The sequence below is a fragment of the Rhinoraja longicauda genome, chromosome 4 (assembly GCF_053455715.1).
Source record: "Rhinoraja longicauda isolate Sanriku21f chromosome 4, sRhiLon1.1, whole genome shotgun sequence".
Classification (NCBI taxonomy): domain Eukaryota; kingdom Metazoa; phylum Chordata; class Chondrichthyes; order Rajiformes; family Arhynchobatidae; genus Rhinoraja; species Rhinoraja longicauda.
This window is the reverse complement of record NC_135956.1, coordinates 89,658,847-89,684,899: the sequence shown is the minus strand read 5'-3', so window position 1 is coordinate 89,684,899 and position 26,053 is coordinate 89,658,847. Positions and strand designations below refer to the sequence as shown.

The 26,053-nt window shown below is 45.1% G+C and overlaps 2 protein-coding genes and 1 long non-coding RNA gene across 4 annotated transcripts in view; 2 read left to right on the top strand and 1 right to left on the bottom strand.

Moving 5' to 3' along the window:
• Positions 1 to 8,642, bottom strand: part of setd2 (SET domain containing 2, histone lysine methyltransferase) — a 113,988-nt gene extending 105,346 nt beyond the window's left edge. The window contains exon 1 of the mRNA XM_078398343.1: positions 7,945 to 8,642. Within this exon, the coding sequence (XP_078254469.1) occupies positions 7,945 to 7,979 (35 nt within the window). The 5' untranslated portion in view covers positions 7,980 to 8,642. The remainder of the gene's footprint in view (positions 1 to 7,944) is intronic.
• Positions 1 to 26,053, top strand: part of LOC144593236 (D-serine dehydratase) — a 555,040-nt gene that overhangs the window by 204,999 nt on the left and 323,988 nt on the right. The window lies entirely within an intron of this gene.
• LOC144592964 (uncharacterized) lies at positions 8,637 to 15,608 on the top strand. The gene is made up of 3 exons (XR_013547194.1): positions 8,637 to 8,801; positions 9,915 to 10,179; positions 15,538 to 15,608. It is a non-coding gene; the product is annotated as an uncharacterized LOC144592964 (long non-coding RNA).

Sequence of the window (26,053 nt, the reverse complement as noted above, 5' to 3'; positions counted from 1 at the left end):
TTTCTTCTTAATGATGTTCCAAACAGTTGATTTCGGTAAGCCTAAGGTTTGGCTGATGTCTCAAACAGTTTTATTCTTGTTTCTCAGTCTTATAATGGCTTCTTTGACTTTCATTGGCACAACTTTGGTCCTCATGTTGATAAACAGCAATAAAAGTTTCCAAAGGTGCTGGAAAGACTGGAGGAAAGACGCGGTGGTGAGAGCTCTCTTACACCTGTAAGGAGGCAATTAAACACACCTGAGCAATTACAAACACCTGTGAAGCCATGTGTCCCAAACATTATGGTGCCCTGAAATGGGGGGACTATGTATAAACACAGCTGTAATTTCTACATGGTGAAACCAAAATGTATAAAAATGGGCTTTAATAAAATCTGACAATGTGCACTTTAACCACGTGAGGTTTTTCTATTACAAATCTCAAATTGTGGAATACAGAGGCAAATAAATAAATGATGGTTCTTTGGTCCAAACATTATGGAGGGCACTGTAGGTTGGAGAATCGGGACTGTACCCTAGCTTGTGGAGGGACCATTCATTTGGAGGGGAAGAAGCTGCTCCTAATGCTCTTGCTGATGAAAAACTGGTATCAATGTTCAATTATGCACTAGGTCATAGGGGCAGCACAGGGGCGCAGCGGGTAGAGCTGCTGCCTGTGCAGAGATTGTACGTTCTCCCTGTGACCTGCGTGGGTTTTCTCCAGGTACTCCGGTTTCCTCCCAGTCCAAAGATGTGCAGGTTTGTAGGTTAATTGACTATGGTAAAAATTGTACATAGTGTATAGAAGTGTGAAAACGCACACCTCCAGATTGAAGAACAGTTTCTTCCCAGCTGTTATCAGGCAACTGAATCATCCTACCACAACCAGAGAGCTGTCCTGAGCTACTATCTACCTCATTGGTGACCCTTGGATTATTCTCGATCGGAGTTTCCTGGCTTTATCTTGCACTAAACATTATTCCCTTATGTATTTATACACTGTAAATAGCTCGATTGCAATTATGTATTGCCTTTCCGCTGACTGGTTAGCACGTGACAAAAGCTTTTCACTGTACCTTGAGGATCAGAGGACATAGGTTTAAGGTGAAGGGGAAAAGATTTAATAGGAATCCGAGGGATAACGTTGTCACGCAAAGGGTGGTGGGTGTATGGAACGAGCTGCCAGAGGAGGTGGTTGAGGCAGGGACTATTGCAATGTGTAAGAAACAGTTAGAGGGGCACATGGATAGGACAGGTTTAGAGGGATATGGGCCAAACGGGGGCAGGTGGGACTAGTGTTGTTGGGACATGTTGGCCAGTGTGGGCAAGTTGGGCCTGTTTCCACACTGTACCACTCTATTATTGTGTTACCTATGAGCACTGTGTTTATTGACCTATTATGCTGCTGGATGTTAGAATTTCATTATTGTGTTTTTGGTACATATGACAATTAAACATTCTTGACTCTCGAGATTAAAATCCTGCCCTGGAACCCTCAGCCAGACCTGCTGAATTCCCCCAGAAGTTTGCTTCTTTTAACCTACAAGTCCATTCTTTGTCCCATCTTCCACATGGCAACAACATTACCTGTGAGGTGCTTAGCGACCAGGTAAGATAGTGAGATGCAAAAGTTCCTTCTAAAAGTCCATGTTATTCCAGGCTTTTAATTAACCATTGGAAGCTCTCCTCCTTGACCAAGAATATTTCTTCCAAGTAGTTTCGTTTTTACTTTAGTGATACAGCACGGAAACAGGCCCTTCGGCGCACCGAGTCAACGCCGACCAGAGATCACCCCGTACCCTAGCACTACCAGACACACTAGGGACAATTTACAATTTTACCAACTAACCTACAACCCTAAAGGTAGACGCACAATGCTGGAGTAACTCAGCGGGTCAAGCAACATCTCGGGAGAGAAGGAATGGGTGATGTTTCAGGTCAAGACCCTTCTTCAGAAGAAGGGCCTCGACCTGAAACGTCACCTATTCTTTCTCTCCCGAGATGCTGCTTGACCCGCCTAGTTACCCCAGCATTGTGTGTCTACCTTCGATTCTAACCAGCATCTGCAGTTTTTTTTAAAACTACAAACCTGTATGTCTTTGAAGCGTGGGAGGATACCGGAGCACCTGCAGAAAACCCACGCGTCATAGGTAGAACGTACAAACTCCGCACAGGAAGCACCCGTAATTGGGATGGAACCCAGGTCTCCGGCGCTGTAAGGCAGCAACTCTACCGCTGCACCACCCAAAGTAGTTCGAGTACTTTACTCTAGATTATCTGCTCAAGACATAACCTGGGTATCTGCATGGCCACAGACTACAATAGTACTGCTTGGTGAGACAGAATGTAACGATGTGTTATAATGACATCAGGGCTTAATATAACTGCAAACACACAGTCAATCAACAAATAGTGCTCTGGCAAAGTTGACGGCAAATATTAGCCCCAATCTCTCAACCTGTGCAATTTCCTGAATACAGCTTCAGAAACCATCTGTATAAAAAGTGGGTGACGTTCTGTGGAGGTAATGGTCAGGCGGCGTTTGGATCTGAAGAAGGGCCCCGACCCGAAACGTCACCCACTCCTCTCCAGAGATGCTGCCTGTCCCGCTGAGTTACTCCAGCTTTTTGTGTCTACCCTCCGCTGTGTTTTGCTGAAGATACAAACATCTGCACTTCCTTGTGTCTATGTAAAATGCAGCCTCAGTTGCCCATGTGCTCTCCCAGGGAATTCCCCAGGGCACAGAGATGATCAGCACACAAAACGCTGGAGTAACAGCAATAGTCAGAACCCTTCCTCAGACCCTCTGCAAAGGTCTCAACCCAAAACGTCACATATTCCTTCTCTCCAGAGATGCTGCCTGTCCCGCTGAGTTACTCCAGCATTGTGTGTCTATCGTTGGTGTAAACCAGCACCTGCAGTTCCATCCTACTCAGGGCATAGCATAGTTTAGTCCTGAGGTAGACATAAAATGCTGGAGTAACTCAGCGGGTCAGGCAGCATCTCGGGAGAGAAGGAATGGGTAACATTTCGGGTCGAGACCCTTCTTCAGACTGATCTAGACTAGTTGTAGTCCTAGTTTAGAACTAGTTTAGAACAGACTAGTTTAGTCCTGAACCGTGCAAGTTCGAATAGGCCCAAGACTCAGAATTCAATTTTCTTGATTTCAGTAAGAAAGACAATTGATCCCAATGTTATTCAACAGAAAGATCAAGAGGTAGTCGAAGAGATAGATCAGCACCATTTTGTTTGAACATGTGGGAGCCAGCCACTGGCTAGGCTGGCACCCCCTGTCATATCCTTTGATGGAGGTGCTGGTGTACTTTCTTGAGCCATTGTAATCCGTCTTTGTAGCGGTTGATACGACTGAAGACACAAAATGCTGGAATAGCTCAGCGGGACAGGCAGCATCTCTGGAGAAAAGGAAAGGGTGACATTTCGGGTCGGGACTGTTCTTCAGACAGAGACAACTGAATGGCTGTAGAAAACATTTAAGAGCCTGGCCCCATCACACAAACCAACCTCCCTTCCATTGACTCCATCTACACCTCACGCTGCCTCGGCAAGGCCAGCAGCATAATCAAGTACCAGTCTCACCCCGGTCACTCCCTCTTCTCCCCTCTCCCATCAGTCAAGACGTATAGAAGTTTGAAAACTCACAACTCCAGATTCGGGGACTGTTTCTTCCCAGCTGTTATCAGGCAACTGAACCATCCTATCACCAACTAGAGAGCAGTCCTGAGCCACCATCCACCTCATTGGAGACCCTCGGACTATCCTTAATCGGACTTTACGTTGCACTAAAGGTTGTACGCTTCATCTGTACACTGTGGAAGACTCGCTTATAATCATGTATGGTCTTTTGTTTAATTGGATAGCACGCAACAAAAGCTTTTCACTGTGCTTTAGTACATGTGACAATAATAAACTAAAAAAAGAGTTGTACAGAATTGAAGTCACACACAGGGCAAAGCTGATGTCCTGAGGAAAGGAAATGTTCCATCGTTATCAGCTTTAGGAACAATCCAACTGTTTAATAGACCACGTGCTAACATCATTTTTGTTTTGTATTTCCAGAATTTGTTTAAAACAAGTTAAAACCTATGGATTCTTATTTCACAAATTAGTCCAAGCTTTTGAGTTATTAATCTGGTAACAACGGTCACTCATAATGAGTCAATATCGAGCTACCACAGATGGGAACAGCAAGTGACTGCTTGGCCAAGCCGACCCTGCAACACTGCCGGGCCTTTGTAGCCAGCTGCACGTAAACCACCGTGGACTTTGAAAATGGCGCCAAAGCATGGTGACTCTTGTATATTGTCTCAGTAGTCTATACATTTTGTACTTAATCCAAGATTGTGTTTGTATATTATTATACTTTACTGAACTGCATGCAAAAACCGTAGCACTATATACATGATAATAAAGTTATCAGGCCACTGAACCATCCAACCACAACCAGAGAGCAGCGCTGAACTACTATCTACCTCTTTGATGACCCTCGGACTATCCTTGATCGGACTTGGCTGGCTTTACCTTGCACTGAACGTTATTCCCTTATCATTTTGTACACTGTAGAAGGATTGATTGTAATCATGTATTGTCCTTCTTTCTAGCACGCAACAAAAGCTTTTCACTGTACCCCGGTACACGTGACAATAAACTAAACTGAACTGAACTGAAACCATGGAGACTTGGGACAGACACAAAAAGCTGGAGTAACTCAGCGGGTCAGGCAGCATCTTTGGAGAAAAGGAAGAGATGACGTTTTGGGTCTCTCTTCAGACTGAGAATCAGGCGAAGGGAATGGGGAAAGTTTCTTAGTCTCTTAGTCTGAAGAAGGGTCTCGACCCGAAACGTCATCTATTACTTTTCTCCAGAGATGCTGCCTGACCCGCTGAGTAACTCCAGCACTTTGTGTCTACCTTCGATATAAACCGGCATCTGCAGCTCCTTCCTGCACTCCTTTACATACAATGAATTCTGTCTAGTCAGTGGTGCCTTCATCTGCTCTCTCAGGTGATTAAAAAAAGAGCTTTGCTCAGTAACACTGTTCAATAGTTTTGTTTCACATAAGGAAGCATGTTTAGAAGATCATGACAGGAACCGAGAGGGTGAATGCATAGTGCCTTTTGCTCAGAAACACAGGCTTAAGAGAAGGGAAAGATTTATTAGAAACCCAAGGAACAACTTGTTCACACAGAGGGCGATGGGTGAATGGAACGAGCTGCCAGAGGCAGGTACTATCACAACATTTCAGACATTTAGACAGGTACATGGATGGGAAAGCTTTGGATGGATATGGGCCTAACGTGGGCAGGAGGGACTAGCGTAAATGGGGCATCTTGGTCGGGACAGACGAGTTGGACTGAAGGGCTTGTTTCCGTACTGCATGGCTCCATGAAAACATTGTCAATGTTGTCAGATCTTGATGTGTGTATTAACCTGCCTGCTGCATTAGCTTATGGAATGGCCATAAGTAATGCTTGGAACTATTCAATAAATATAAAGCATTTTAGAGACACGCTTTGGCGATGAAATACACAAGCTCGTTTCTTTAGAAATAAACGTAGTCATGGTGGACGTGATTGGATTCACGGGAGGTGGTCTTGGAGGGGAGGATGCTCCTCAAACTACGGAGCATCTTGGACAATACAGCTCACCCCCTCCATGACACACTGGTCAACCTGAGGAGCACCTTCAGCAACAGACTGGTCCCACCAAGATGCAGCACAGAACACCACAGGAGATCCTTCTTCCCTGTGGCTATCAAACTGTACAACTCCTCCCCCTTCTGTCGTGGGGTAGACTGACCCCCCCCCCACTCCTCCCCCTTCTGTCATGGGGTAGACTGACCCCTCCCCAATCATTGCACATCCCCAATCCTTTCCACTCCTCACTTTAATTTCATGTATCTTGTGTTTTATGACTGTCGGCAGATCAATTTCCCTCCTGGGATAAATAAAGTTTTATCGTATCGTGATGGAAACGGGGTGGTGCATTGGGTTACAGATTCGATAACTGATTTTGTAACGACAACATACACTAGCTGAGAATATACTCAAAATGCCGGAGCGTAACTCAGCGGGTCAGGCTGCATCCCTGGAGAATGTACATTGATGATGTTTCAGGTCAGGACCGTTCTCCCCACCCCCCACAATCAGTCTGTGTCTCGACCCGAAACGTCACATATCCTTGTTCTCCAGAGATGATGCCTGACCCGCTGAGGTGCTCCAGCACTTTTGTGTGTCTTTTCTTGGTAAAGCAGCATCTGCAGTTCCTTGTTTCTACATGCATGCTACATGACAAGTGAAAGTAGTTTGCAAGAAAGCAAAATAAATTTTGCAATAGCTAGAAATCTAGATTGTGACATGGTAGCATTTTAAAAGATTATTTGCAATCTATTATTTGGTGTAATCTCCTTAACATACATGTTCACGCGTGATGAAGGGTCTTCACCAGTAACACAAAACCACCTGAACAGATATTAATGTGCCTATTATTTCCAGAATGTTCCATGGGTTTCTCATTTTAAAATGATGTAGTGTCAAAATCTAGAACATGCACACAGGACTTCCTCCTGCAAAGGGGTCTCTCTTTATTTGAATAACGTGTTTCCAAATGTAAAAAGTAACATTCTTCCTGTTGCACACATGCAGATTTAGAGAGGTGTGTGGCTGGTTTGTAAAGGCAAAATGTGTGGGGGTTGGGGAGAAACCTTGCTTATTATAACATTCATAATGAAAATGTTCCCTGATGGTTGTGTGAATTTCTGATAACAGCTTTAAGTGAATCAAGATGGCATCCAACTGTCTTCATGGGTAGTGATGGTCACTGTGTATTTGTTTTTTCCTTGTGGCCTGGCTGTTGCTCAGTCTGCTGTTTATTGCTCGTGTTTCTGCCCCTACTGTGTTCAATGAGATGGGGGAAGGTTTGCTGATCTGCTTTACACACCAGCACTTTGCCAAGTAGAGCGAAGCCTGCTGAATTATACTCCCCTGTGTTCACCCTCCCCCTAATTCTCCCTCTTTCACCCCCCCCCCCCCCCAGTGAATCGAACCGAGACTGTGATCGGCGCCCTTCAAAACACCATCCCTCCCGTCGCCCTGAACAGCCAGGTGTCGCAAGGTTCGCCACCCGCCCATGGCGAGTACGCGAGCACCGTGGATTTCAGGCCTGCTACCGTCTCCTCCCCCCAGGCTACCTTGTACGTGTATACATGTGTGTGTGTGTGTTTGTATATATATTTATTCTCCCTTTTCAAAGTTTACCCGCCATTTATTTTCCCTTCGAGCCACACAAATAGAGAATTGGGGGGGGTGGGTAGTCCAAATAGGAAGGAAATTAAAAACAGGAGGAAAGAATGACCATCACAGTCAGGCATGGGCCTGGGCTTTGGTCGCTCTTCAGAACCTTACGCCGAAACACACACAGGTTCCCCAAACAATCTAAAGTCCTCGTTTAAAACAAAAAAACACAACAAATCATACTCTTTCTTGTCCCACGCCACATTTAATTTCCTGATTGATATATATATATATGTATAAAGCAAGTTTCATTGGAGACATTTGGAGCAACAACAAGATCATACTCTTGTCCCACACCACATTTTATTTTCTGATTGATATATATATATATATATATATATATATCAATCAATCAGAAAATAAATCAGAGAATATATATATATGTACGTTTTATTGTAGACATTTTGGGAGCCACAAGAAGATCATACTCTTGCCCCACGCCACATTTTATTTTCTGATATATATATAATATATATATGTAAAGTAAGTTTCATTGTAGACATTTTGGGAGCCACAACAAATCATACTCTTGTCACACGCCACATTTTATTTTCTGATTGATATATATATATATATATATATATAAAGCAAGTTTCATTGGAGACACATTGGGGAGCCGCGCGACAATGAAATAATAATAAAACAGGTTACTTACTCGGTCGGGTGCTCTGGGTCATAAGCGTCCCCCATCTTCGGCGAGCGGCGCGACTTTGCTCAAAACGTTCAGCATGAAAAAAAGAAGAAAATAATAAAACGTGGAGAGAGGGGAGGGGGGGATAAATGTTTTGTCCTCCAGCGGGTGTGCGAGGCGGCGTGGAAGGTTGAGACTTCTCCGGGTGTGACAACTTCGACGTTCCGAAATCCGACCCTTTGCCTTTTTGTTTTCTCTCTCTCTCTCTGTGTGTATCAATTCTCCCGATCCGCGATCCGATACAAATGTTGTCCTTCACTCCATCCTGCTCCTGCTCCTGCTCCGGCCGCTGCTCGCAGTCCCCACACACACTCACTCCCTCTCTCCTTCTAAAACATCCTTCCCATGATGTTTAAATATATTGTGCCTTGTGTATGTGTACACACACGCTTAAAAAAAAAACCCCGACCAGGCACACGCGATCTATTTAATCCCCGCTCAGCCCCTGCAAAACAAAATGAACGCACAAAAATCCCTCCATCAGAAAATGATGCATTTTCTCTATATTTGCAGACATTTAAATCTGCCTTCTTTCTGCTCCAAGCACACGTTATATTTTAGTGTGTGTGTGTGTTGTATTTTTTCCCCCCAGCCCTCGAGAAAGAACAGTACGTCGCTCCGTAACAGACGGAAATGAACCAGGAGGTTATTTTTTTCGATGCGACTGGGAGTTTCCTGTGCAATTGACAGCCACCCGGGCCAACAGAAAGCGAATTGCTTGCTTGTGTTGTGAGACTGACACCAGAAACGTTTTATTATGACTCGCTCAGGAAGAGCTGCTGCTGCCGCCGCCGCCGACGACCATCAGGTTTCTATTTGTTGTGAGTATTTGCTTTTGGAATAATTCCTCTGTCGAATTTTAATCTATTTAGAATAAAAATCTGCAGCAGACTTGGCGCTTGCCAATAATTTGTGGAACAAATAGATCCTGAGTTTGTTAATTCGATTCGTGAAAAAAAAAAAAAATATATATATATATATATTTTTTTTTTAAAGTCCTGCTGCAATTCTTTGTTATAGTAATTGAGTTCAACGTGAAGTTCATTTTATTTATTCCGATGTAGATTAGAATAGTGAGGAGCAATTTCATAAATCGTCAGGCACTATCCTCTGGTACTATATATACCAGGCTATGACCAATTGGATTAATGTATAACACGTTAGTATGATAACGTACACAGTGCATGTGCGTTGAGGTTTTAGACAAGTTAACCTGATTTGGGATTCCTCCAGAATTTAATAAAAATGGAATAATCGAATATCACAGAACAGGAAGAGGCCACTTATTATTTCACGTTCGTGCCAGCTCTTTTGAACATCTTTACATTTAAGTATAAACATTAAGAACTGAGATGAGGCAAAACTTTTTCAGTCAGAGAGTTATGAATCTGTGGAATTCTCTGCCTCAGAAGGCAGTGGAGGCCAATTCTCTGAATGCATTCAAGAGAGAGCTAGATAGAGCTCTTAACGATAGCGGAGTCAGGGGGTATGGGGAGAAGGCAGGAACGGGGTACTGATTGTGAATGATCAGCCATGATCACATTGAATGGCGGTGCTGGCTCGAAGGGCCGAATGGCCTCCTCCTGCACCTATTGTCTTTGAGAGGTATAGATAGGGTAGGCAGTCAGAACCTCCCCCCCCCCCCCCCCCAGACTGGAGGGCAGAGTTTTAAAGTGAGAATGGCAAAATTTAAAGATGTGTGGGGTGACTTTTTTTTACACAGAGGGTGGTGGGTGCCTGGGTCAGGGGTGGTGGTGGGGACAGATTCGATAGTGGTGTTTAAGAGGCTTTTACATGGATGTGAAGGGAATGGAGGGGTATGGATCGTGTGCAGACAGAGGTTAGTTTATCTTGGCATCATGTTCAGCACAGATATTGTGGGCCGAAGGGCCAGTTCCGTGCTGTGTTCTATTTTCTAATGCCAATACGTTTAGTTTCATTTAGAGATACAGCGTGGAAACAGGTGGTTCAGCCCATCGAGTCTGCGTCGACCAGCAAGACCCGCACACTCACACTATCCTACAGGCACTCGGGACAATTTACAATTTTACCAAGCCAATTAGCTTACAGACCTGCACGTCTTTAGAGTGTGGGAGCAAACCGGAGCACTCGGAGAAAACGCGCGCGGTCACAGGGAGAACGTTCAAACTCCGTACAGACAGCAACCGTGGTCAGGATGGAACCCGGGTCTCTGGCGTTGTAAGTCAAGTCAAGTCAAGTCAATTTATTTGTATAGCACATTTAAAAACAACCCACGTTGACCAAAGTGCTGCACATCTGACTAGGAAAGAAACATACAGTGGCAGGCAGCCAAACACAACGGCGCGGCCATCTTGAACAAAATGTTAATTCAATCACCCACAGTCCAACAATAAAAGCACTAAACAGGCACCCAAATTACCCAACCCCAAAAACCCCCCAAAACACAGTCCAACAATAAATGCATTAAATAGGCACTCAAACCACCCAACCCCAAAAACACACAAAAAAGAAACATCCATCAAAGAAACATCCATCACAGTGAGTCTCCTCCAGTCCTCTCTCTCCTCACTGTGATGGAAGGCCACAATGTCTTTCCCTTCTCCCGCTGTGCCTCGCCCGCAGTCAGGTTGTTGTGGTTGCAGGCCGCACCGGACGGTCCACATCGTTGTAAGGCAGCAACTCTACCGCTGCGCCACCGTGTCACCCTTCTTTTGCTCATAGTCCTATCTATATTTTTTGAACATGTATTTAATTTTCTTTTGAGACTTAAGTATTGAATAATCTTAAAAAGATTATCAGTCTGAAGAAGGGTCTCGGCCCGAAACGTCACCCATTCCTTCTCTCCTGAGATCAGTCTGAAGAAGGGTCTCGACCTGAAACGTCACCCATTCCTTCTCTCATGAGATGCTGCCTGACCCGCTGAGTTACTCCAGCATGTTGTGTCTACCTACGAATAATCTTGGGATGTATATTCTGGATTATAACTACTCAATATGTAAAACAAGTTTTCCTCATCTTATCTTATTGGTCCTAGTGCTCTGTTTCAAAAATATACTTCATTCATAAAAATATACAAAGGAAATACAATGTGAATTTGTACCAAAGAACAAGGCAGCTTCTGAGGAGGGAATGGACAGGTGGCGTTTCAGGTCTAGGTGCTTCTTCATACTGATTGTTGTGACTTTAGACATACAATGCGGAACCAGGCTCTTTGGCCCACCGTCATGCTAGCACTATCCTGCACACTAAGGACAATTTTACAACTTACCGAAGCTAATTAACCTAAAACCTGTACGTCTTTGGCGTGTGTGAAGAAACCGAAGCACCTGGAGAAAACCCACGCAGGTCATGGGGAGAACGTACAAACTCTGTACAGACAGCACCCATAGTCAGGATTGAACCTGGGTCTCTGGCACTGTGAGGCAATAACTCTACCCTCTGTACCACCATGCCGGTAGTATGGGGAGAAAGTTGGAAAAGAGGTGGGGGCAGAGGAAAGCCTGGCAAGTGATAGGTGGATACAGGTGACAGGGTAGAAATAACAAACTACAGATGTCGGTATACACAAAAGGACACAGAGTAATGGAGTAGCTCAGCATCTCTGGAGAACATGGATAGGTGACGTTTCTGGTCGAGACTTCTTCAGATTGAGAGCCAGGAGAAGGGGAAACGAGAGATGTAGACGGTGATGTAGAGAGATATATAACAAATGAATGAAAGATATGCAAAAGAATAATGATGATAAAGGAAACAGGCCATTGTTAGCTGTTGGCGAGGTGAAAACGAGTTACAGGCAATGGGACTCAACAAGACGACGTGGAAGCTTGTATGACTTTGGTGATGGAGAGAGGGAGGATGCAAGGGTAACTTGAAGTTAAAGAAATCGATATTCATACCCTGGGCTGAGGAAGAACTTTTTCAGTCAGAGAGTGGTGAAGGTGTGGAATTCTCTGCCTCAGAAGGCAGTGGAGGCCAGTTCGTTGGATGCTTTCAAGAGAGAGCTGGATAGAGCTCTTAAGGATAGCGGAGTGAGGGGGTATGGGGAGAAGGCAGGAACGGGGTACTGATTGAGAGTGATCAGCCATGATCGCATTGAATGGCGGTGCTGGCTCGAAGGGCTGAATGGCCTACTCCTGCACCTATTGTCTATTGTTTATTAAGATTTTTTTTAGATTTAGAGATACAGCGCGGAAACAGGCCCACCGATTCCGCGCCGCCCAGCGATCCCCGCACATTAACACTATCCTACACACACTAGGGACAATTTTTACATTTACCCAGTCAATTAACTTACATACCTGCACATCTTAGGAGTGTGGGAGGAAACCGAAGATCTCGGAGAAAACCCACGCAGGTTATGGGGGAGAACGTACAAACTCCGTACAGACAGCACCCGTAGTCAGGATCGAACCTGAGTCTCCAGCACTGCATTCGCTGTAAGGCAGCAACTCTACCGCTGCGCCACCGTGCCTTCAAGGGACCCACATTTGTCTTTATTAATCTTTTTCTCTTAACATACCAAAAGAAGCTTTTACTATCCTTCTTGATATTCTTGGCCAGCTTCCCCTGACTCTCAGTCTGAAGAAGGGTCTCGACCCGAAACCTCACCAGAGATGCTGTCTGTCTCGCTGAGTTGTTCCAGTTTTTTGACTTTGTGGAGAAGGTCCACAGATTCTGTGTGTCAGGCCCTTTACTTTATTTGGTGGGTTTTACAGCATACTCTGTTAACATATCTGTTGTGCTGCTGCAGGTAAGAATTTCATTGTTTTGGTTCGGGACATCAAAATACTAAAACTCTCATTTGTTTGTTTGTTCCTGAACTACAGCCAATACGGTACACGATAGCGCGACAATTTTAGGCCCACCTTACTCACCGTTCATTGAAATCGGCGTTATATTTTTAAAGTTATTCACATTTTAAAGTTTAAATCTATCTCCTAGGGAGGGGGGATGTAGGGGGGAGGATAAGGGGGGTTGAGGGGAATGGAGTGGGGGGGAGGGGGAAGGGGAGGAAAGGGCAAGATGGAGGGGGCGAGAGGAAGAAGGGAGTAGGGAGTGGGGGAGAAGAGGGTGCTGCACCAATGCAGGAGAGGATTGGGCCCAACGGGTCCACTTGGCCTAGTGTGACAATAAAACACTGTTCCAGGCAAAGACAATCGATAGGCCTGGGCAATGTATCTCAAACTCACTCAGGTCTGGGGGCGGCACGGTAGCGCAGCAGTAGAGTTGCTGCCTTACAGCGCAAGAGACCCTGGGATCCATATTGTCCTTCTCTTGCAGGGCCTGAAGGCGTTGACCACTGCCTCATGCATTGGCGGTCAAGAATATTCTTCTGCTGAAATGTTCCTACGAAGGACAGGCGGTGCAGTCAGACACCAATGAACTTAACCAGACCGGGTCCCTCCATCACAACCGGGTAGAGTGGATGTGGAGAGGATGTTTCCACTAATGGGAGAGTCTAGGACCAGAGGTCACAGCCTCCGAATTAAAGGACGTTTCTTTAGGAAAGAGATTATGAGAAATTTCTTTAGTCAAAGGGTGGTGGAAGTCATTGCCACAGAAGGCTGTGGAGACCAAGTCAGTGGATATTTTTAAGGCAGAGATAGATAGTTTCTTGATTAGTACGGGTGTCAGGGGTTATGGGGAGAAGGCAGGAGAATGGGGTTGAGAGGGGGAGATAGTTCAGCCACGATTGAATGGCGGAGTAGACTTGATGGGCAATTGGCGTAATTCTGCTCCTATCACATGAACTTTGGAGGACAGGAGGAACCTCACCACTTAATGACACTGGTGATTGAGGGAAGCAAGATTGGCACACAGACAGCTTCTGGAAAATGCTTTTAAAGCAAAAAAACCCCAAAAGATATGGGATACCATGGAAACTATGATAAGAATGTCACCTATAACTAAACCAATTGTGACAGACAATGATTTTTGTTTTGCCAATGATCTGAACACCTTCTTTACCAGATTTGAATCACTAGATAATTCTGTTAAGTGCACCGAAATACTTAATACTGTTACACCTGCTACCTCTGATAGAATTGTCATCACTATCGAAGATGTTAGGAAAACATTTCAATGTGCAAATACCAAGAAAGCCGCTGAGCCGGATGAGTGCAGCGCGTTTCTTTTGAAGAACTTTGCAACTGAGCTGGCTCCAGTGTGGCAACCAATCTTTCAGGCTTCCATAGATACACACACTGCCCCTCTGTTATGGAAAACGTCGCATATAAAACCATTACCCAAAATTCCATGTCCGAAAGAACATAAGAATTTTAGACCGATAGCCCTTACCAAGAATTCTGCTCCAATATCTTGTCAGTACAACAAAAGATAAACTTGGCCCGTACCAATTTGCGTATAAGCAGGGTTGTGGTGCAGAAGACGCTGTTGCCACTGTGATTCATATCATCCATAAACATTTAGACAAACCTAACACCTATGCAAGAGCCCTCATTTTAGATTTTCCATCAGCTTTCAACACAATACAAGTAGACTTTTTGGTGTCAAAAATGGTCCAGCAGGAATTGAATCCATACTTGATTCACTGGTATGCCTCTTTCCTCACTAACAGAGTCCAGCTCGTAAAGGTGAACAAAACACTTTCATCTGCCATCACGACCAATGTTGGGGCTCCACAGGGTTGTGTGAGTTCAGCTATGCTTTTTATTTTTTACACTGACGACTGTCGTACAGATAAACCAAATCAATACATTCTAAAGTATTCATATCTCTTGAGTAAATCAGACAACTCTGAGCTGCACCAACATGACGTAAACGAAGTGGTCGAGCGGAGTGATAATAATACTCTTGAGATTAATACAAAGAAAACGGAAGAAATAGTATTTCGTTCACCATCTGACTCTCGTATAGTTTCTATTGTTATCCATAATGAAAAAATCAAGCAGGTGCGCTCATTTAAATACTTGGGTGTGATGATATCCAGGAAAGACCACAATGAATCTGTCTGCAAAAGGACAAAACAAAGAATTTATTTTCTCCGCCGACTTAGGTCCTTTGGGGCGAGTTCTTTTGTTCCTTACTTCTGTAATTATGAGTGTTCTTCAGTATTGTGATACTACATGGTACAAGTGTTTGTCCGCCACTTTAAAGTTTGGCTCCACCAAATGAAAATCTGCTCAAAGATCGTCAGTCAACCCTTTGAGAAACTCTATGAATCAGCCCACCACAATAACATGCTAAGGTTGGTCAACAACATTGTCTCTGACCCCGACCATGTCCTGAACAGTGAATACGAATTGTTACCATCAAAACTGAGGTACAGGGCACCAAGATTTAATACGGTTAGACTGAAGCAGTCTTTTGTGCTCCAGTCAATCCTGAAACTAAGCATAGAACTTAATCCCAGATCAAATGTACGTTGAAGGGTCTTGAATGTGTTGTCATTTGTGATTGTAATGTTATGGTGAATATATGTTTCCTCGTTTCGTGTCTTACATTCTTTGTCTTTGTTGATGTTGCAAGTGGAGCTGCTGAGATGCAAGAAAAATTTAGACTTGATCTGACAATAAAGTATTAAGGTATCGTATCGTTTGCATGCTTTGTTTTTAGGCACGGTTTGACGCAACCGTACATTAAAGTGGCCATCACCACAGGAGTTATGTGGACACGTTTCTCCTCCCCTTCATCTGGACAACCAGGAATCACAACGTGTGAGAAGGTTCATGTTCATAACTTCTATAGACAATAGACAATATTGGAGGAGGAGGCCATTCGGCCCTTCGAGCCAGCACCGCCATTCAATGTGATCATGGCTGATCATTCTCAATCAGTACCCCGTTCCTGCCTTCTCCCCATACCCCCTGACTCTGCTATCCTTAAGAGCTCTATCTAGCTCTCTCTTGAATGTATTCAGAGAATTGGCCTCCACTGCCTTCTTGAGGCAGAGAATTCCACAGATTCACAACTCTCTGACTGAAAAAGTTTTTCCTCATCTCAGTTCTAAATGACCTACCCCTTATTCTTAAACTGTCGCCCTTGTTCTGGACTCCCCCAACATTGGGAACATGTTTCCTGCCTCTAACGTGTCCAACCCCTTAATAATCTTATACGTTTCGATAAGATCTCCTCTCATCCTTCTAAATTCCAGTGTATACAAGCCTAGTCGCTCCAGTCTTTCAACATATGATAGTCCCGCCATTCCGGGAATTAACCTAGTGAACCTACGCTGCACGCCCTCAATAGCAAGAATATCCTTCCTCAAATTTGGAGACCAAAACTGCACACAGTACTCCAGGTGCGGTCTCACTAGGGCTCTGTACAACTGCAGAAGGACCTCTTTGCCCTTAGGAGCAGAATTAGGCCATTCTGCCCATGAAGTCTACTCCGCCATTGAATCATGGCTGATCTATCTTTCCTTCTGAACCCCATTCTCCCGCCTTCTCCCCATAACCCCTGACACCCGTACTAATCGAGAAGGAACTGCAGACACTGGTCTACACTGTAGATAAGGCACAAATGCTGGAGTAATTCAGCGGGTCAGGCAGCATCTCTGGAGAAAAGAAATAGGTGACGTTTAGGGTCGAACCCTTCAGACTGAGAGTCAGGGGGAGAAGGAAACCAGAGGTATGAAAAGGTAATAGAACAAATCAGAGCCAGCGCCAATGACCCAGGAAAGGTGAAGCCCACAATGCTCCATTGTTGGCTGTGAAAGAAGTAATAATGAGGGGATATGAACAGTGAAACTAGCAGGACGATTAGGGTGGGGGAGACACGGAAAGGGAGGGAAAGTGAGGTGATGGATGTGATCGGATGAAATGGAGGATGGCTTGTGTGACTGCCACGATGCAAGAGTGAGGTCTAATGGTGTTGCCATCTTCAGCAAAAGAAAAATAACGAGGGATCGCTTCGCTGAACAGTCTACATAGGCCTACGTGATCTCCCGGTTGCTAAACTCTCCCATTCCCACACTGACCTTTCTGCCCTGGGCCTCCTCCACTGTCAGAGTGAGGCCCAACGCAAATTGGAGGAACAGCACCTCATATTTCGCTTTGGTAGCTTACACCCCAGCGATATGAATATAGATTTCTCTAACTTCAAGTAACCCTTGCTTCTCCTCTCTCTCCGTCCCTCCCCCATCCTAGTTCTCCGACTAGTTCTATTGTCCTCCAGAATACATTTTACTGATTGTATGCCTCGTCACCTTCCCCTCAGCTAACAATGAACCATTCCACATTTCCTGAGCAGCATCTGCTTTGATCTGTCGTTTTCACACTTTACCCTTCCATATCTCTAGATTCCCTCTCCCCTGACTCTCAGTCTGAAGAAGGGTCTTGACCTGAAACATCACCCATTCCTTTTCTCCAGAGATGCTGCCTGTCCTGCTGTTACTCCAGCATTTTGTGTCTATCTTCTTTAAAATAATAAGAGACTTTGTTTAGCTAATGGAAAAAGAGAATGAGAAATGTATGTTGATGTTCAAGTATGAGAGAGAACAAGTTTCAGATACACAAGGACGAAGGTGAGCACAAAGAAATGCGGTACTAATGTGATTACCCCCCTGTCCCAATGTGATGTGTAGAGTCGTAGAGTGATACAGCGCGGAAATAGGCCCATTGGCCCAACTTGCCCACATCGGCCAACATGTCCCAGCTACACATCCCACCCGCCTGTGTTTGGCCCATATCCCACCAAACCTGTCCTGTCCATGTACCTATCTAAATGCTTCATAGACGTTGGGATAGTCCCAGCCTCAACTACCTCCTCTGGCAGCTTGTTCCATACACCCACGATCCTTTGCGTGAAAAAGTTACTCCTCAGATTCCTATAAATCTTTTCCTCTTCACCTTAAACACATGTCCTCTGGTCCTCGAATCACCTACTCTGGGCAAGAGACTCTGCGTATGGTTTCCTTTAGTGTCATTATACGATGCTGGATGTGCTACCCCTTGGATAGAATAATGAAGTGATATCTCTGTAAGTTACCTCACATATCATGACCCCTACATGAAAGAGATAACGGAGGTTTGCTCCGTACGATCCTGGTCATTAGTCATCCTCAAGCCTGAAGATTTAAGATTGGGTTACCTTATCATCCATCTCCCTGTCTTTTCTCGAATTTACTTTCTCTTCCTCTCATGATTTAGTCCGAGTTTTAAGTTAGCACACCACGAGGTAATTGGGCAGGTTTGAGCTTGGCCCCCCATTTTAGTCACTGACCAAAGGTAGGCACAACATGCTGGAGTAACTCAACGGGTCAGGCATACATCTCTGGAACAAAGAAACAGGTGGCGTTTCGGGTCGGGACCCTTCTTCAGTCTGTGTTTTTGTGTCTTTCTTCGGTTGTTTAGTTTAGTTTAGAGATACAGCGCGGAAACAGGCCCTTCGGCCCACCGAGTCTGCACCGACCAACAATCCCTGCACATTAACCCTACCCTACACACACTAGGGACAATTTTACATTTACACCAAGCCAATTAACCTACAAACCTGTACGTCTTTGGAGTGTGGGAGGAAACCGGCCAACCCATGCGTTTACGGGGAGAACGTACAAACTCCATACAGACAAGCACCCCAAGTTAGGATCGAACCCGGGTCTCTGGCGCTGTAAGGCAGTAGCTCTACCACTGCGCCACCGTGCCGCCCTATCAACCAGCATCTGCAGTTTCTTCTTAGACACTGACCAATTTTGTCAATATGAAATGGTATGTAATAAAAAGGAACTGCCTAATCTGGTTTATACCAAAGAAGTAAGGATTTCATTATTCAGTTTTCGGGACACATGACAATAAAACACTCTTGAGATAGATACAAAGTGCTGGAGACACTCAGCGGGCCAGGCAGCATCTCTGGAGAAAATTGATAGGTGACGTTTTGGGTCATGGCTGAAGAATGCACCCGACCTGAAACATCACTTATCCAGAAATTCTCCAGAGATGCTGCCTGCCTCACTGAGTTATGCCAGCACTTTGTGTCTATCTATTAGACAGTTATCACTTGGATTGTAAAGCTAACATCTGCCAGCCTAAGCTGAGTCTTATTGGGAAGGTAGACACAAAGTGCTGGAGTAACTCAGCAGGACAGGCAGCATCCCTGGAGAGAAGGAATGGGTGACGTATTCGGCTCGAGACCCTTCTTTAGACAGAAGAACTTATTGGGAAATATAGGCTTAAAAAAAAAAATCATTTCTTTCAAGATTTGTTAGTGCGTCAACTGTGCCACAAGCAGCTGGTCCGGATAAGGGCACGGATTTGGGAAATTCCTCTTTGCTCCACTGGGACCAAATATAATCTGAAAATAGATCTAATCATTGAGCAAGCAAAATCTAACCCCGAGCGTGTACTTTTAATGATGGGGGGGGGTTCTTTTATTTTATTCACTACCTGTTACTCAATTTTGGTTATTAAAGATTAATTAGCAAACAGGGATTCCAAGGAAAGATTTGTGAGTTGGGAATTCAAGGATGGCATTTCCAGACAAGAGTGAAAAATCCCAAATCCTTCTCTCCATCACTCACAAATATATTACTTGCCTGGGAGCAAGCTTAGTTGCCAGAGCATTATGTAGTTGAAATGCAAAGAATATGCATTCAGATAATGCATTTCAAGACTTTGATACAACTTAGAAACATGCCCTTCGGCCCACCGAGTCCATGCCGACCAACACTCACCCTGTACACTAGCACTATCGAAGGGCCGAATGGCCTCCTCCTGCACCTATTGTCTATTGTCTATCCTACACACTAGGGACAATGTGATAACCATTACAGAGTCATGGACATAGAGCGTGGAAACAGGCCCTTTGGCCCAACTTGCCCACACATGTCCCATCTTCACTGGTCCCACCTGCTGCGTTTGGCCCATATCCCTCTAAACTTGTCCTATCCATGTACCTGTCTAAATGTTTCTTAATTATGTATGACGTTGGATTTTAAAAAGACATCTACAATCTCCAGGTTTCGTTACAGATGTTGCAGAGTTGGCTGCAGTTACCCTGGCAACGGCCCTTTGCGACAAGAGTCCAACTGAGTCCAGAAATTGATACAAACTTCATTAGCTGTTAATTAAATCACTGCCAACTTTATTCTGGGCTGAGATACAGGGCTGTCAGTTTTCGATATCTTACAAACCCTAGCAACAAGGCAGGTATGTTCTTTGCAAAGTAATACACCAAACCTTCCTTTCAATATCAATGAATTGGATGGACTGAAATGTTCATAATTAAGGAGTATAATTTACATATTCACATATTCTGTTGTGCTGCTGCAAGTAAGAATTTCATTCTTGTGTGTAGGACGTATGTAGTTCAGTTGAGTTTAGTTTATTGTCACGTGGACCAAGGTACAGTGAAAAGCTTTTGTTGCGTGCTAACCAGTCAGCAGAAAGACAATACATGATTGCAATCAAACCATCCACAGTGTATAGATACATGATAAGGGAATAACGTTTAGTGCAAGGTAAAGCCAGCAAAGTCCGATCAAGGATAGTCCAAGGGTCACTGATGAGGTGGATAGTAGTTCAGGACTGCTCTCTGGTTGTGGTAAGATGATTCAGTTGTCTGATAACAACTGGGAAGAAAAAGAAATGGGTGATGTTTCGGGTTGAGACCCTTCTTCAGTCTGATCGGCAAGTATTGGCAAGGGAGGCGAATAAAGGTGAAATTAAAACGCAGTCCAGACCATCATTCAAACCAACCTCCCTTCCATCGACTCCATCTACACCTCACGCTGCCTCGGCAAGGCCAGCAGCATAATCAAGAACCAGTCTCACCCCGGCCACTCCTTCTCCCCTCTCCCATCAGGCAAGAGGTACAGAAGTGTGAAAACGCACACCTCCAGATTCGGGAACAGTTTCGTCCCAGCTGTTATTAGGCAACTGGACCATCCTATCACCATCTAGAGAGCGGTCCTGACCTCCCATCTACCTCATTGGAGATCTTTGAACCATCTTTAATTGGACCACTGGACTTTATCTTGCACTAAACATTATTCCCTTTATCCGTACACCGTGGATGGCTTGATTGTAAAAATGGACAGATACTCCTCGACTGACGATGGGATTACGTTCCGATAAACCCACCGTAACTCGACAATATCGTAAGTCGAAAATGCATTTAATACACCTAACCTACCCAACATCGTAGCCACCTAACCTACCCATCATCCACCTAACCTACCCAACATCACAGCCACCTAACCTACCCAACATCATCCACCTAACCTACCCAACATCACAGCCACCTAACCCACCCATCATCCACCTAACCTACCAAACATCATAGCCACCTAACCCACCCAACATCATCCACCTAACCCACCCAACATCATCCACCTAACCCACCCAACATCATCCACCTAACCTACCCAACATCACAGCCACCTAACCTACCCAACATCACAGCCACCTAACCTACCGAACATTATAGCCACCTAACCTACCCAACATCATAGCCACCTAACCTACCCAACATCATCCATCTAACCTACCCAACATCACAGCCACCTAACTTACCCAACATCACAGCCACCTAACCCACCCAACATCATCCACCTAACCCACCCAACATCATCCACCTAACCTACCCAACATCACAGCCACCTAACCTACCGAACATTATAGCCACCTAACCTACCAACATCATAGCCACCTAACCCACCCAACATCATAGCCACCTAACCCACCCAACATCATAGCCACCTAACCTCCCCAACATCATCCACCTAACCTACCCAACATCATCACCATCTAACCCACCCAACATCACAGCCACCTAACCTACCCAACATCATAGCCATCTAACCTACCCAACATCATAGCCACCTAACCTACCCAATATCACCGCCACCTAACCTGCCAACATCACAGCCACCTAACCTACCCAACATCATCCACCTAACCTACCCAATATCACCGCCACCTAACCTGCCAACATCACAGCCACCTAACCTACCCAATATCATCCACCTAACCTACCCAACATCATCCACCTAACCTACCCAACATCACAGCCACCTAACCTACCCAACGTCCTAGCCGGTGGGCTGACTGTGAGCTGCGGCTCGCTGCCGTTGCCCAGCATCACGAGAGAGTATCGTACCGCCTATCGCTACCCCGGGAAAAGATCAAAATTCAAAGTACGGTTTCTACTGAATGTGCATCGCTTTTGCACCATCGTAAAGTCGAAATATCGTAAGTCGAAGCATCGTAATTCGAGGAGCATCTGCATAGTCTTTTCATTAACTACACAGCACAAGACAAAAAGCTTTTCTCTCGGTACACGTGACAATAATAAACTAAACTGAAATCTATCTCAATCCTCAATTTACTTAATAACCCAGTCTACAGAATTCCAAAGAACCAAAATCTTCTGAGAGAAGAATTTCTTCCTCTGTTGTTACAATCTCCAACTCTGAAATTACGTGCCCTAGTTGCAGATTCCCCAGTGAGAACCAACATCCTCTCAGCATCGATCCTGACACGCCCTCTCGGATTGCTTCAATCAGACCACTTCTTATATTCCTGAACCTCAATGAGCAGAAGCTAAATCTGCCCAATGTTTGTCCCCAAGACAAACTCCTTCAATCCAGGAATTAATCTGGTATTAAAATGGCGCCAACGCAACTATTTTCCTTTTTAAGTTAGGTGGCCACTCGGTAGCATTGCTGCCTTACACTGGGTGCTGTCTGTGCGGAGTTTGTATGATCTCCCTATGACTGCATGGGTTTTCTCTGGGTGCTCCAGTTTCCTCCCACACTCCAAAGATGTGCAGGCTTGTAGATTAATTGGCTTTGGTAAAATTGTAAATTGTCCCTAGTTGGAGGATTTGAGTATAGGAGTAAAGGGGTCCTTCTGCAGTTGAATAGGGCCCTGGAGAGACCTCATCTGGAGTATTGTGTGCAGTTTTTGGTCTCCTAATGTGAGGAAGGACGTCCTTGCTGTCGAGGCAGTGCAGCGTAGGTTCACGAGGTTAATCCCCGGGATGGCGGGACTGTCATATGAGGAAAGATTGGAAAGACTGGGCTTGTATTCACTGGAGTTTAGAAGGATGAGAGGGGATCTTATAGAAACGTATAAAATTATAAAAGGACTGGACAAGCTAGATGCAGGAAAAATGTTCCCAATGTTGGGGGAGTCCAGAACCAGGGGCCACACAGTCTTAGAATAAAGGGGAGGCCATTTAAAACTGAGATGAGAAAAAACCTTTTCACCCAGAAAGTTGTGAATTTGTGGAATTCTCTGCCATAGAAGGCAGTAGCGGCCAATTCACTGGATGAATTTAAAAGAGAGTTAGATAGAGCTCTAGGGGCTAGCGGAATCAAGGGATATGGGGAGAAGGCAGGCACTGGTTACTGATTGTGGATGATCAGCCATGATCACAATGAAAGGCTCGAAGGGCCAAATGGCCTCCTCCTGCACCTATTTTCTATGTTTCTAGGTGTGTGTTAGTCATCGACAATAGACAATAGGTGCAGGAGGAGGCCATTCGGCCCTTCGAGCCAGCACCGCCATTCAATGTGATCATAGCTGATCATTCTCAATCAGAATCATTGAGTTATACAGTGTGAAAAATAGACCCTTCGGCCCAACTTGCCTACACCGGCCACATGTCCCAGCTACACTAGTCCCACCTGCCAGCATTTGGTCCATATCCCTCCAAACCTGTCCTATCCATGTGCTTGTCAAACTGCTTCTTAAATGTTGGGATAGTCCCTGTCTCAACTACGTCCTCTGTCAGGTTCGCATGTAAAATAGGAGCAGAGGTCTGTCTTTTGGCAGCTCAAGCCTGTACTGCCATTTGACAAAATAATGTGTAATCTCCCACTTCAACACAATTTCCTCCAGGTGCTCTGGTTTCCTCCCACATTCCAAAGATGTGCAGGTTTGTAGGTTGATTGGATTCTATAAATTTCCTGTAATGTGTAGGATGCAAAACTGCGATAACATAGAACCAGAGTACGGGTGATCATTGATCAGCATGCTGACTCGGTGGGCTGAAGAGCCTGTTTCAACTCTGCATCTCTAAAGCTCTCAGTGACTTGTACGTAAGGACACACTGGTCTCTTTGAATAGGGTACTTCCATTATCAATCACTATTGAAAGAAAATACTTCGCTTTTTTTTGCAAAGTAGATGACCTCACATTTTTCCACGCAAAACGCTGTCTGCATTTCTGTACAGCAACATCTGCAGCCTGTCATCATTTAAACAGTATTATGCTTTTCCGTTTCCAGCAACATGGATAATTTCACCTATGCTTGCTTTCATAGGTTGGGGCATTGAGGATAACAGTCAGGAAGTCATGATGCAGCTTTACTGCACTTTGGTTCGGCTGCATTTGGAGTATTGCATGCAGTTTTGGCTCCATTGTAGGAAGGATGTGTAGGCTTTACCAGAATGATGCCTGCTTTAGGGGGGGTATTAACTACAGGAGGAGGTTGGACAGACCTGGATAATTTTTTCTAGAATACCAAAGGGTTTCGGGGAGACCTAATAGCGATATATAAAAGAATGAGAGACACAGATAGGGTAGACAGTCAGAACCTATTTCACAGGATGGAAAAATCAAATACCAGCGGGCATAGCTTTAAGGTGAGAGAGGCAATGTTTATAAGAGATATGCACGGCAGGTTTTGAGGCAAAGACTCAAAATGCAGGACGAACATTAAGATAGACATAAAATGCTGGAGTAACTCAGCGGGTCAGGCAGCATCTCTGGAGAACATGGATAGGTGACGTTTCACAGAGTGCTGGAGTAACTCAGCGGGTCAGGCAGCGTCTCTGGAGAACATGGATAGGTGACGTTTCACAGAGTGCTGGAGTAACTCAGCGGGTCAGGCAGCGTCTCTGGAGAACATGGATAGGTGATGTTTCAGAGTGCTGGAGTAACTCAGCGGGTCAGGCAGCATCTCTGGAGAACATGGATAGGTGACGTTTCAGAGAGCTGGAGTAACTCAGCGGGTCAGGCAGCATCTCTAGAGAACATGGATAGGTGACGTTTCAGAGTGCTGGAGTAATTCAGCGGGTCAGGCAGCGTCTCTGGAGAACATGGACAGGTGACGTTTTGGGTCGGGACCCTTCTTCAGACAGACTTTTGGGGCAGCACAGTGGCGAGGCTCTTAGATCCGCTGCCTCGCAGTGCCAGAGACCCGGGTTCGATCCTGGCCTCCTGTCTGTGTGGAGTTTGCAAGTACTCCCTGTGACTGCATGGGTTTCTTCCGGGTGCTCCGGTTTCCTCCGGGTGCTCCGGTTTCCTCCCACATCCCAAAGACGTGCGAGTTTGTAGGTTAATTGTCCCTCTGTAAATTGCCCCTAGTGTGTAGGGAGTGGATGAGAAAGTGGGATAACATAGAACTAATTAGAACGTGATCGATGGCTGGTGTGGACTCGGTGGGCTGTGGAGACTGTTTCCATGCTGTAAACTAAACTAAACTAAACATGAATCCGATAACTGAAGATTTCAATCCTTATGAGGCTTGTACAAAAGCATTAGAATGATCCACAGTCATTTTAACCCTATTAAAAGCTAATAAAGAAACCTCTAGACTTTCTTCAAAGAAGAACGTTTTATTAACCATAGTACCTGGTCAATGTCTACCCATTAACTGACATTATTAAAAATTGCAATTTATGGGAGTTAGCTGTGCACAATTTAGATGCTACAATTCCTACATCACAGAAACATAGAAAATAGGTGCAGGAGTGGGCCATTCGGCCCTTCGAGCCAGCACCGCCATTCAGCCATCAGCCGGAAATCTCCAGGACCGGACAATGTTTCCCCCTCTACCCTCAAGCTCTGTGGCGAACAACTGGCACCGATCTACACAGACATTTTCAACCAGTCCTTGCAAACCTGCACTGTCCCTGCCTGCTTCAAGGTCTCCATATCCATCTATCCATAATTGACACAAAATGCTGGAGGAACTCAGCTGGGCAGGCAGCATCTCTGGATAGAAGTAACGGGTGACGTTTCGGGTCGAGATCTTTCTTCAGACTGAGTTACTGCTGCATTGGCCCCATAGCAGAAGCGTCCACGTCGCGGGGTTGGAAACTGGAAGGGTCCTGAGCCAAATATTGCTACCACCACCATCTATTGTACAAGTGATGGCTCCCACTGATTGTCGCCGGCAGCTT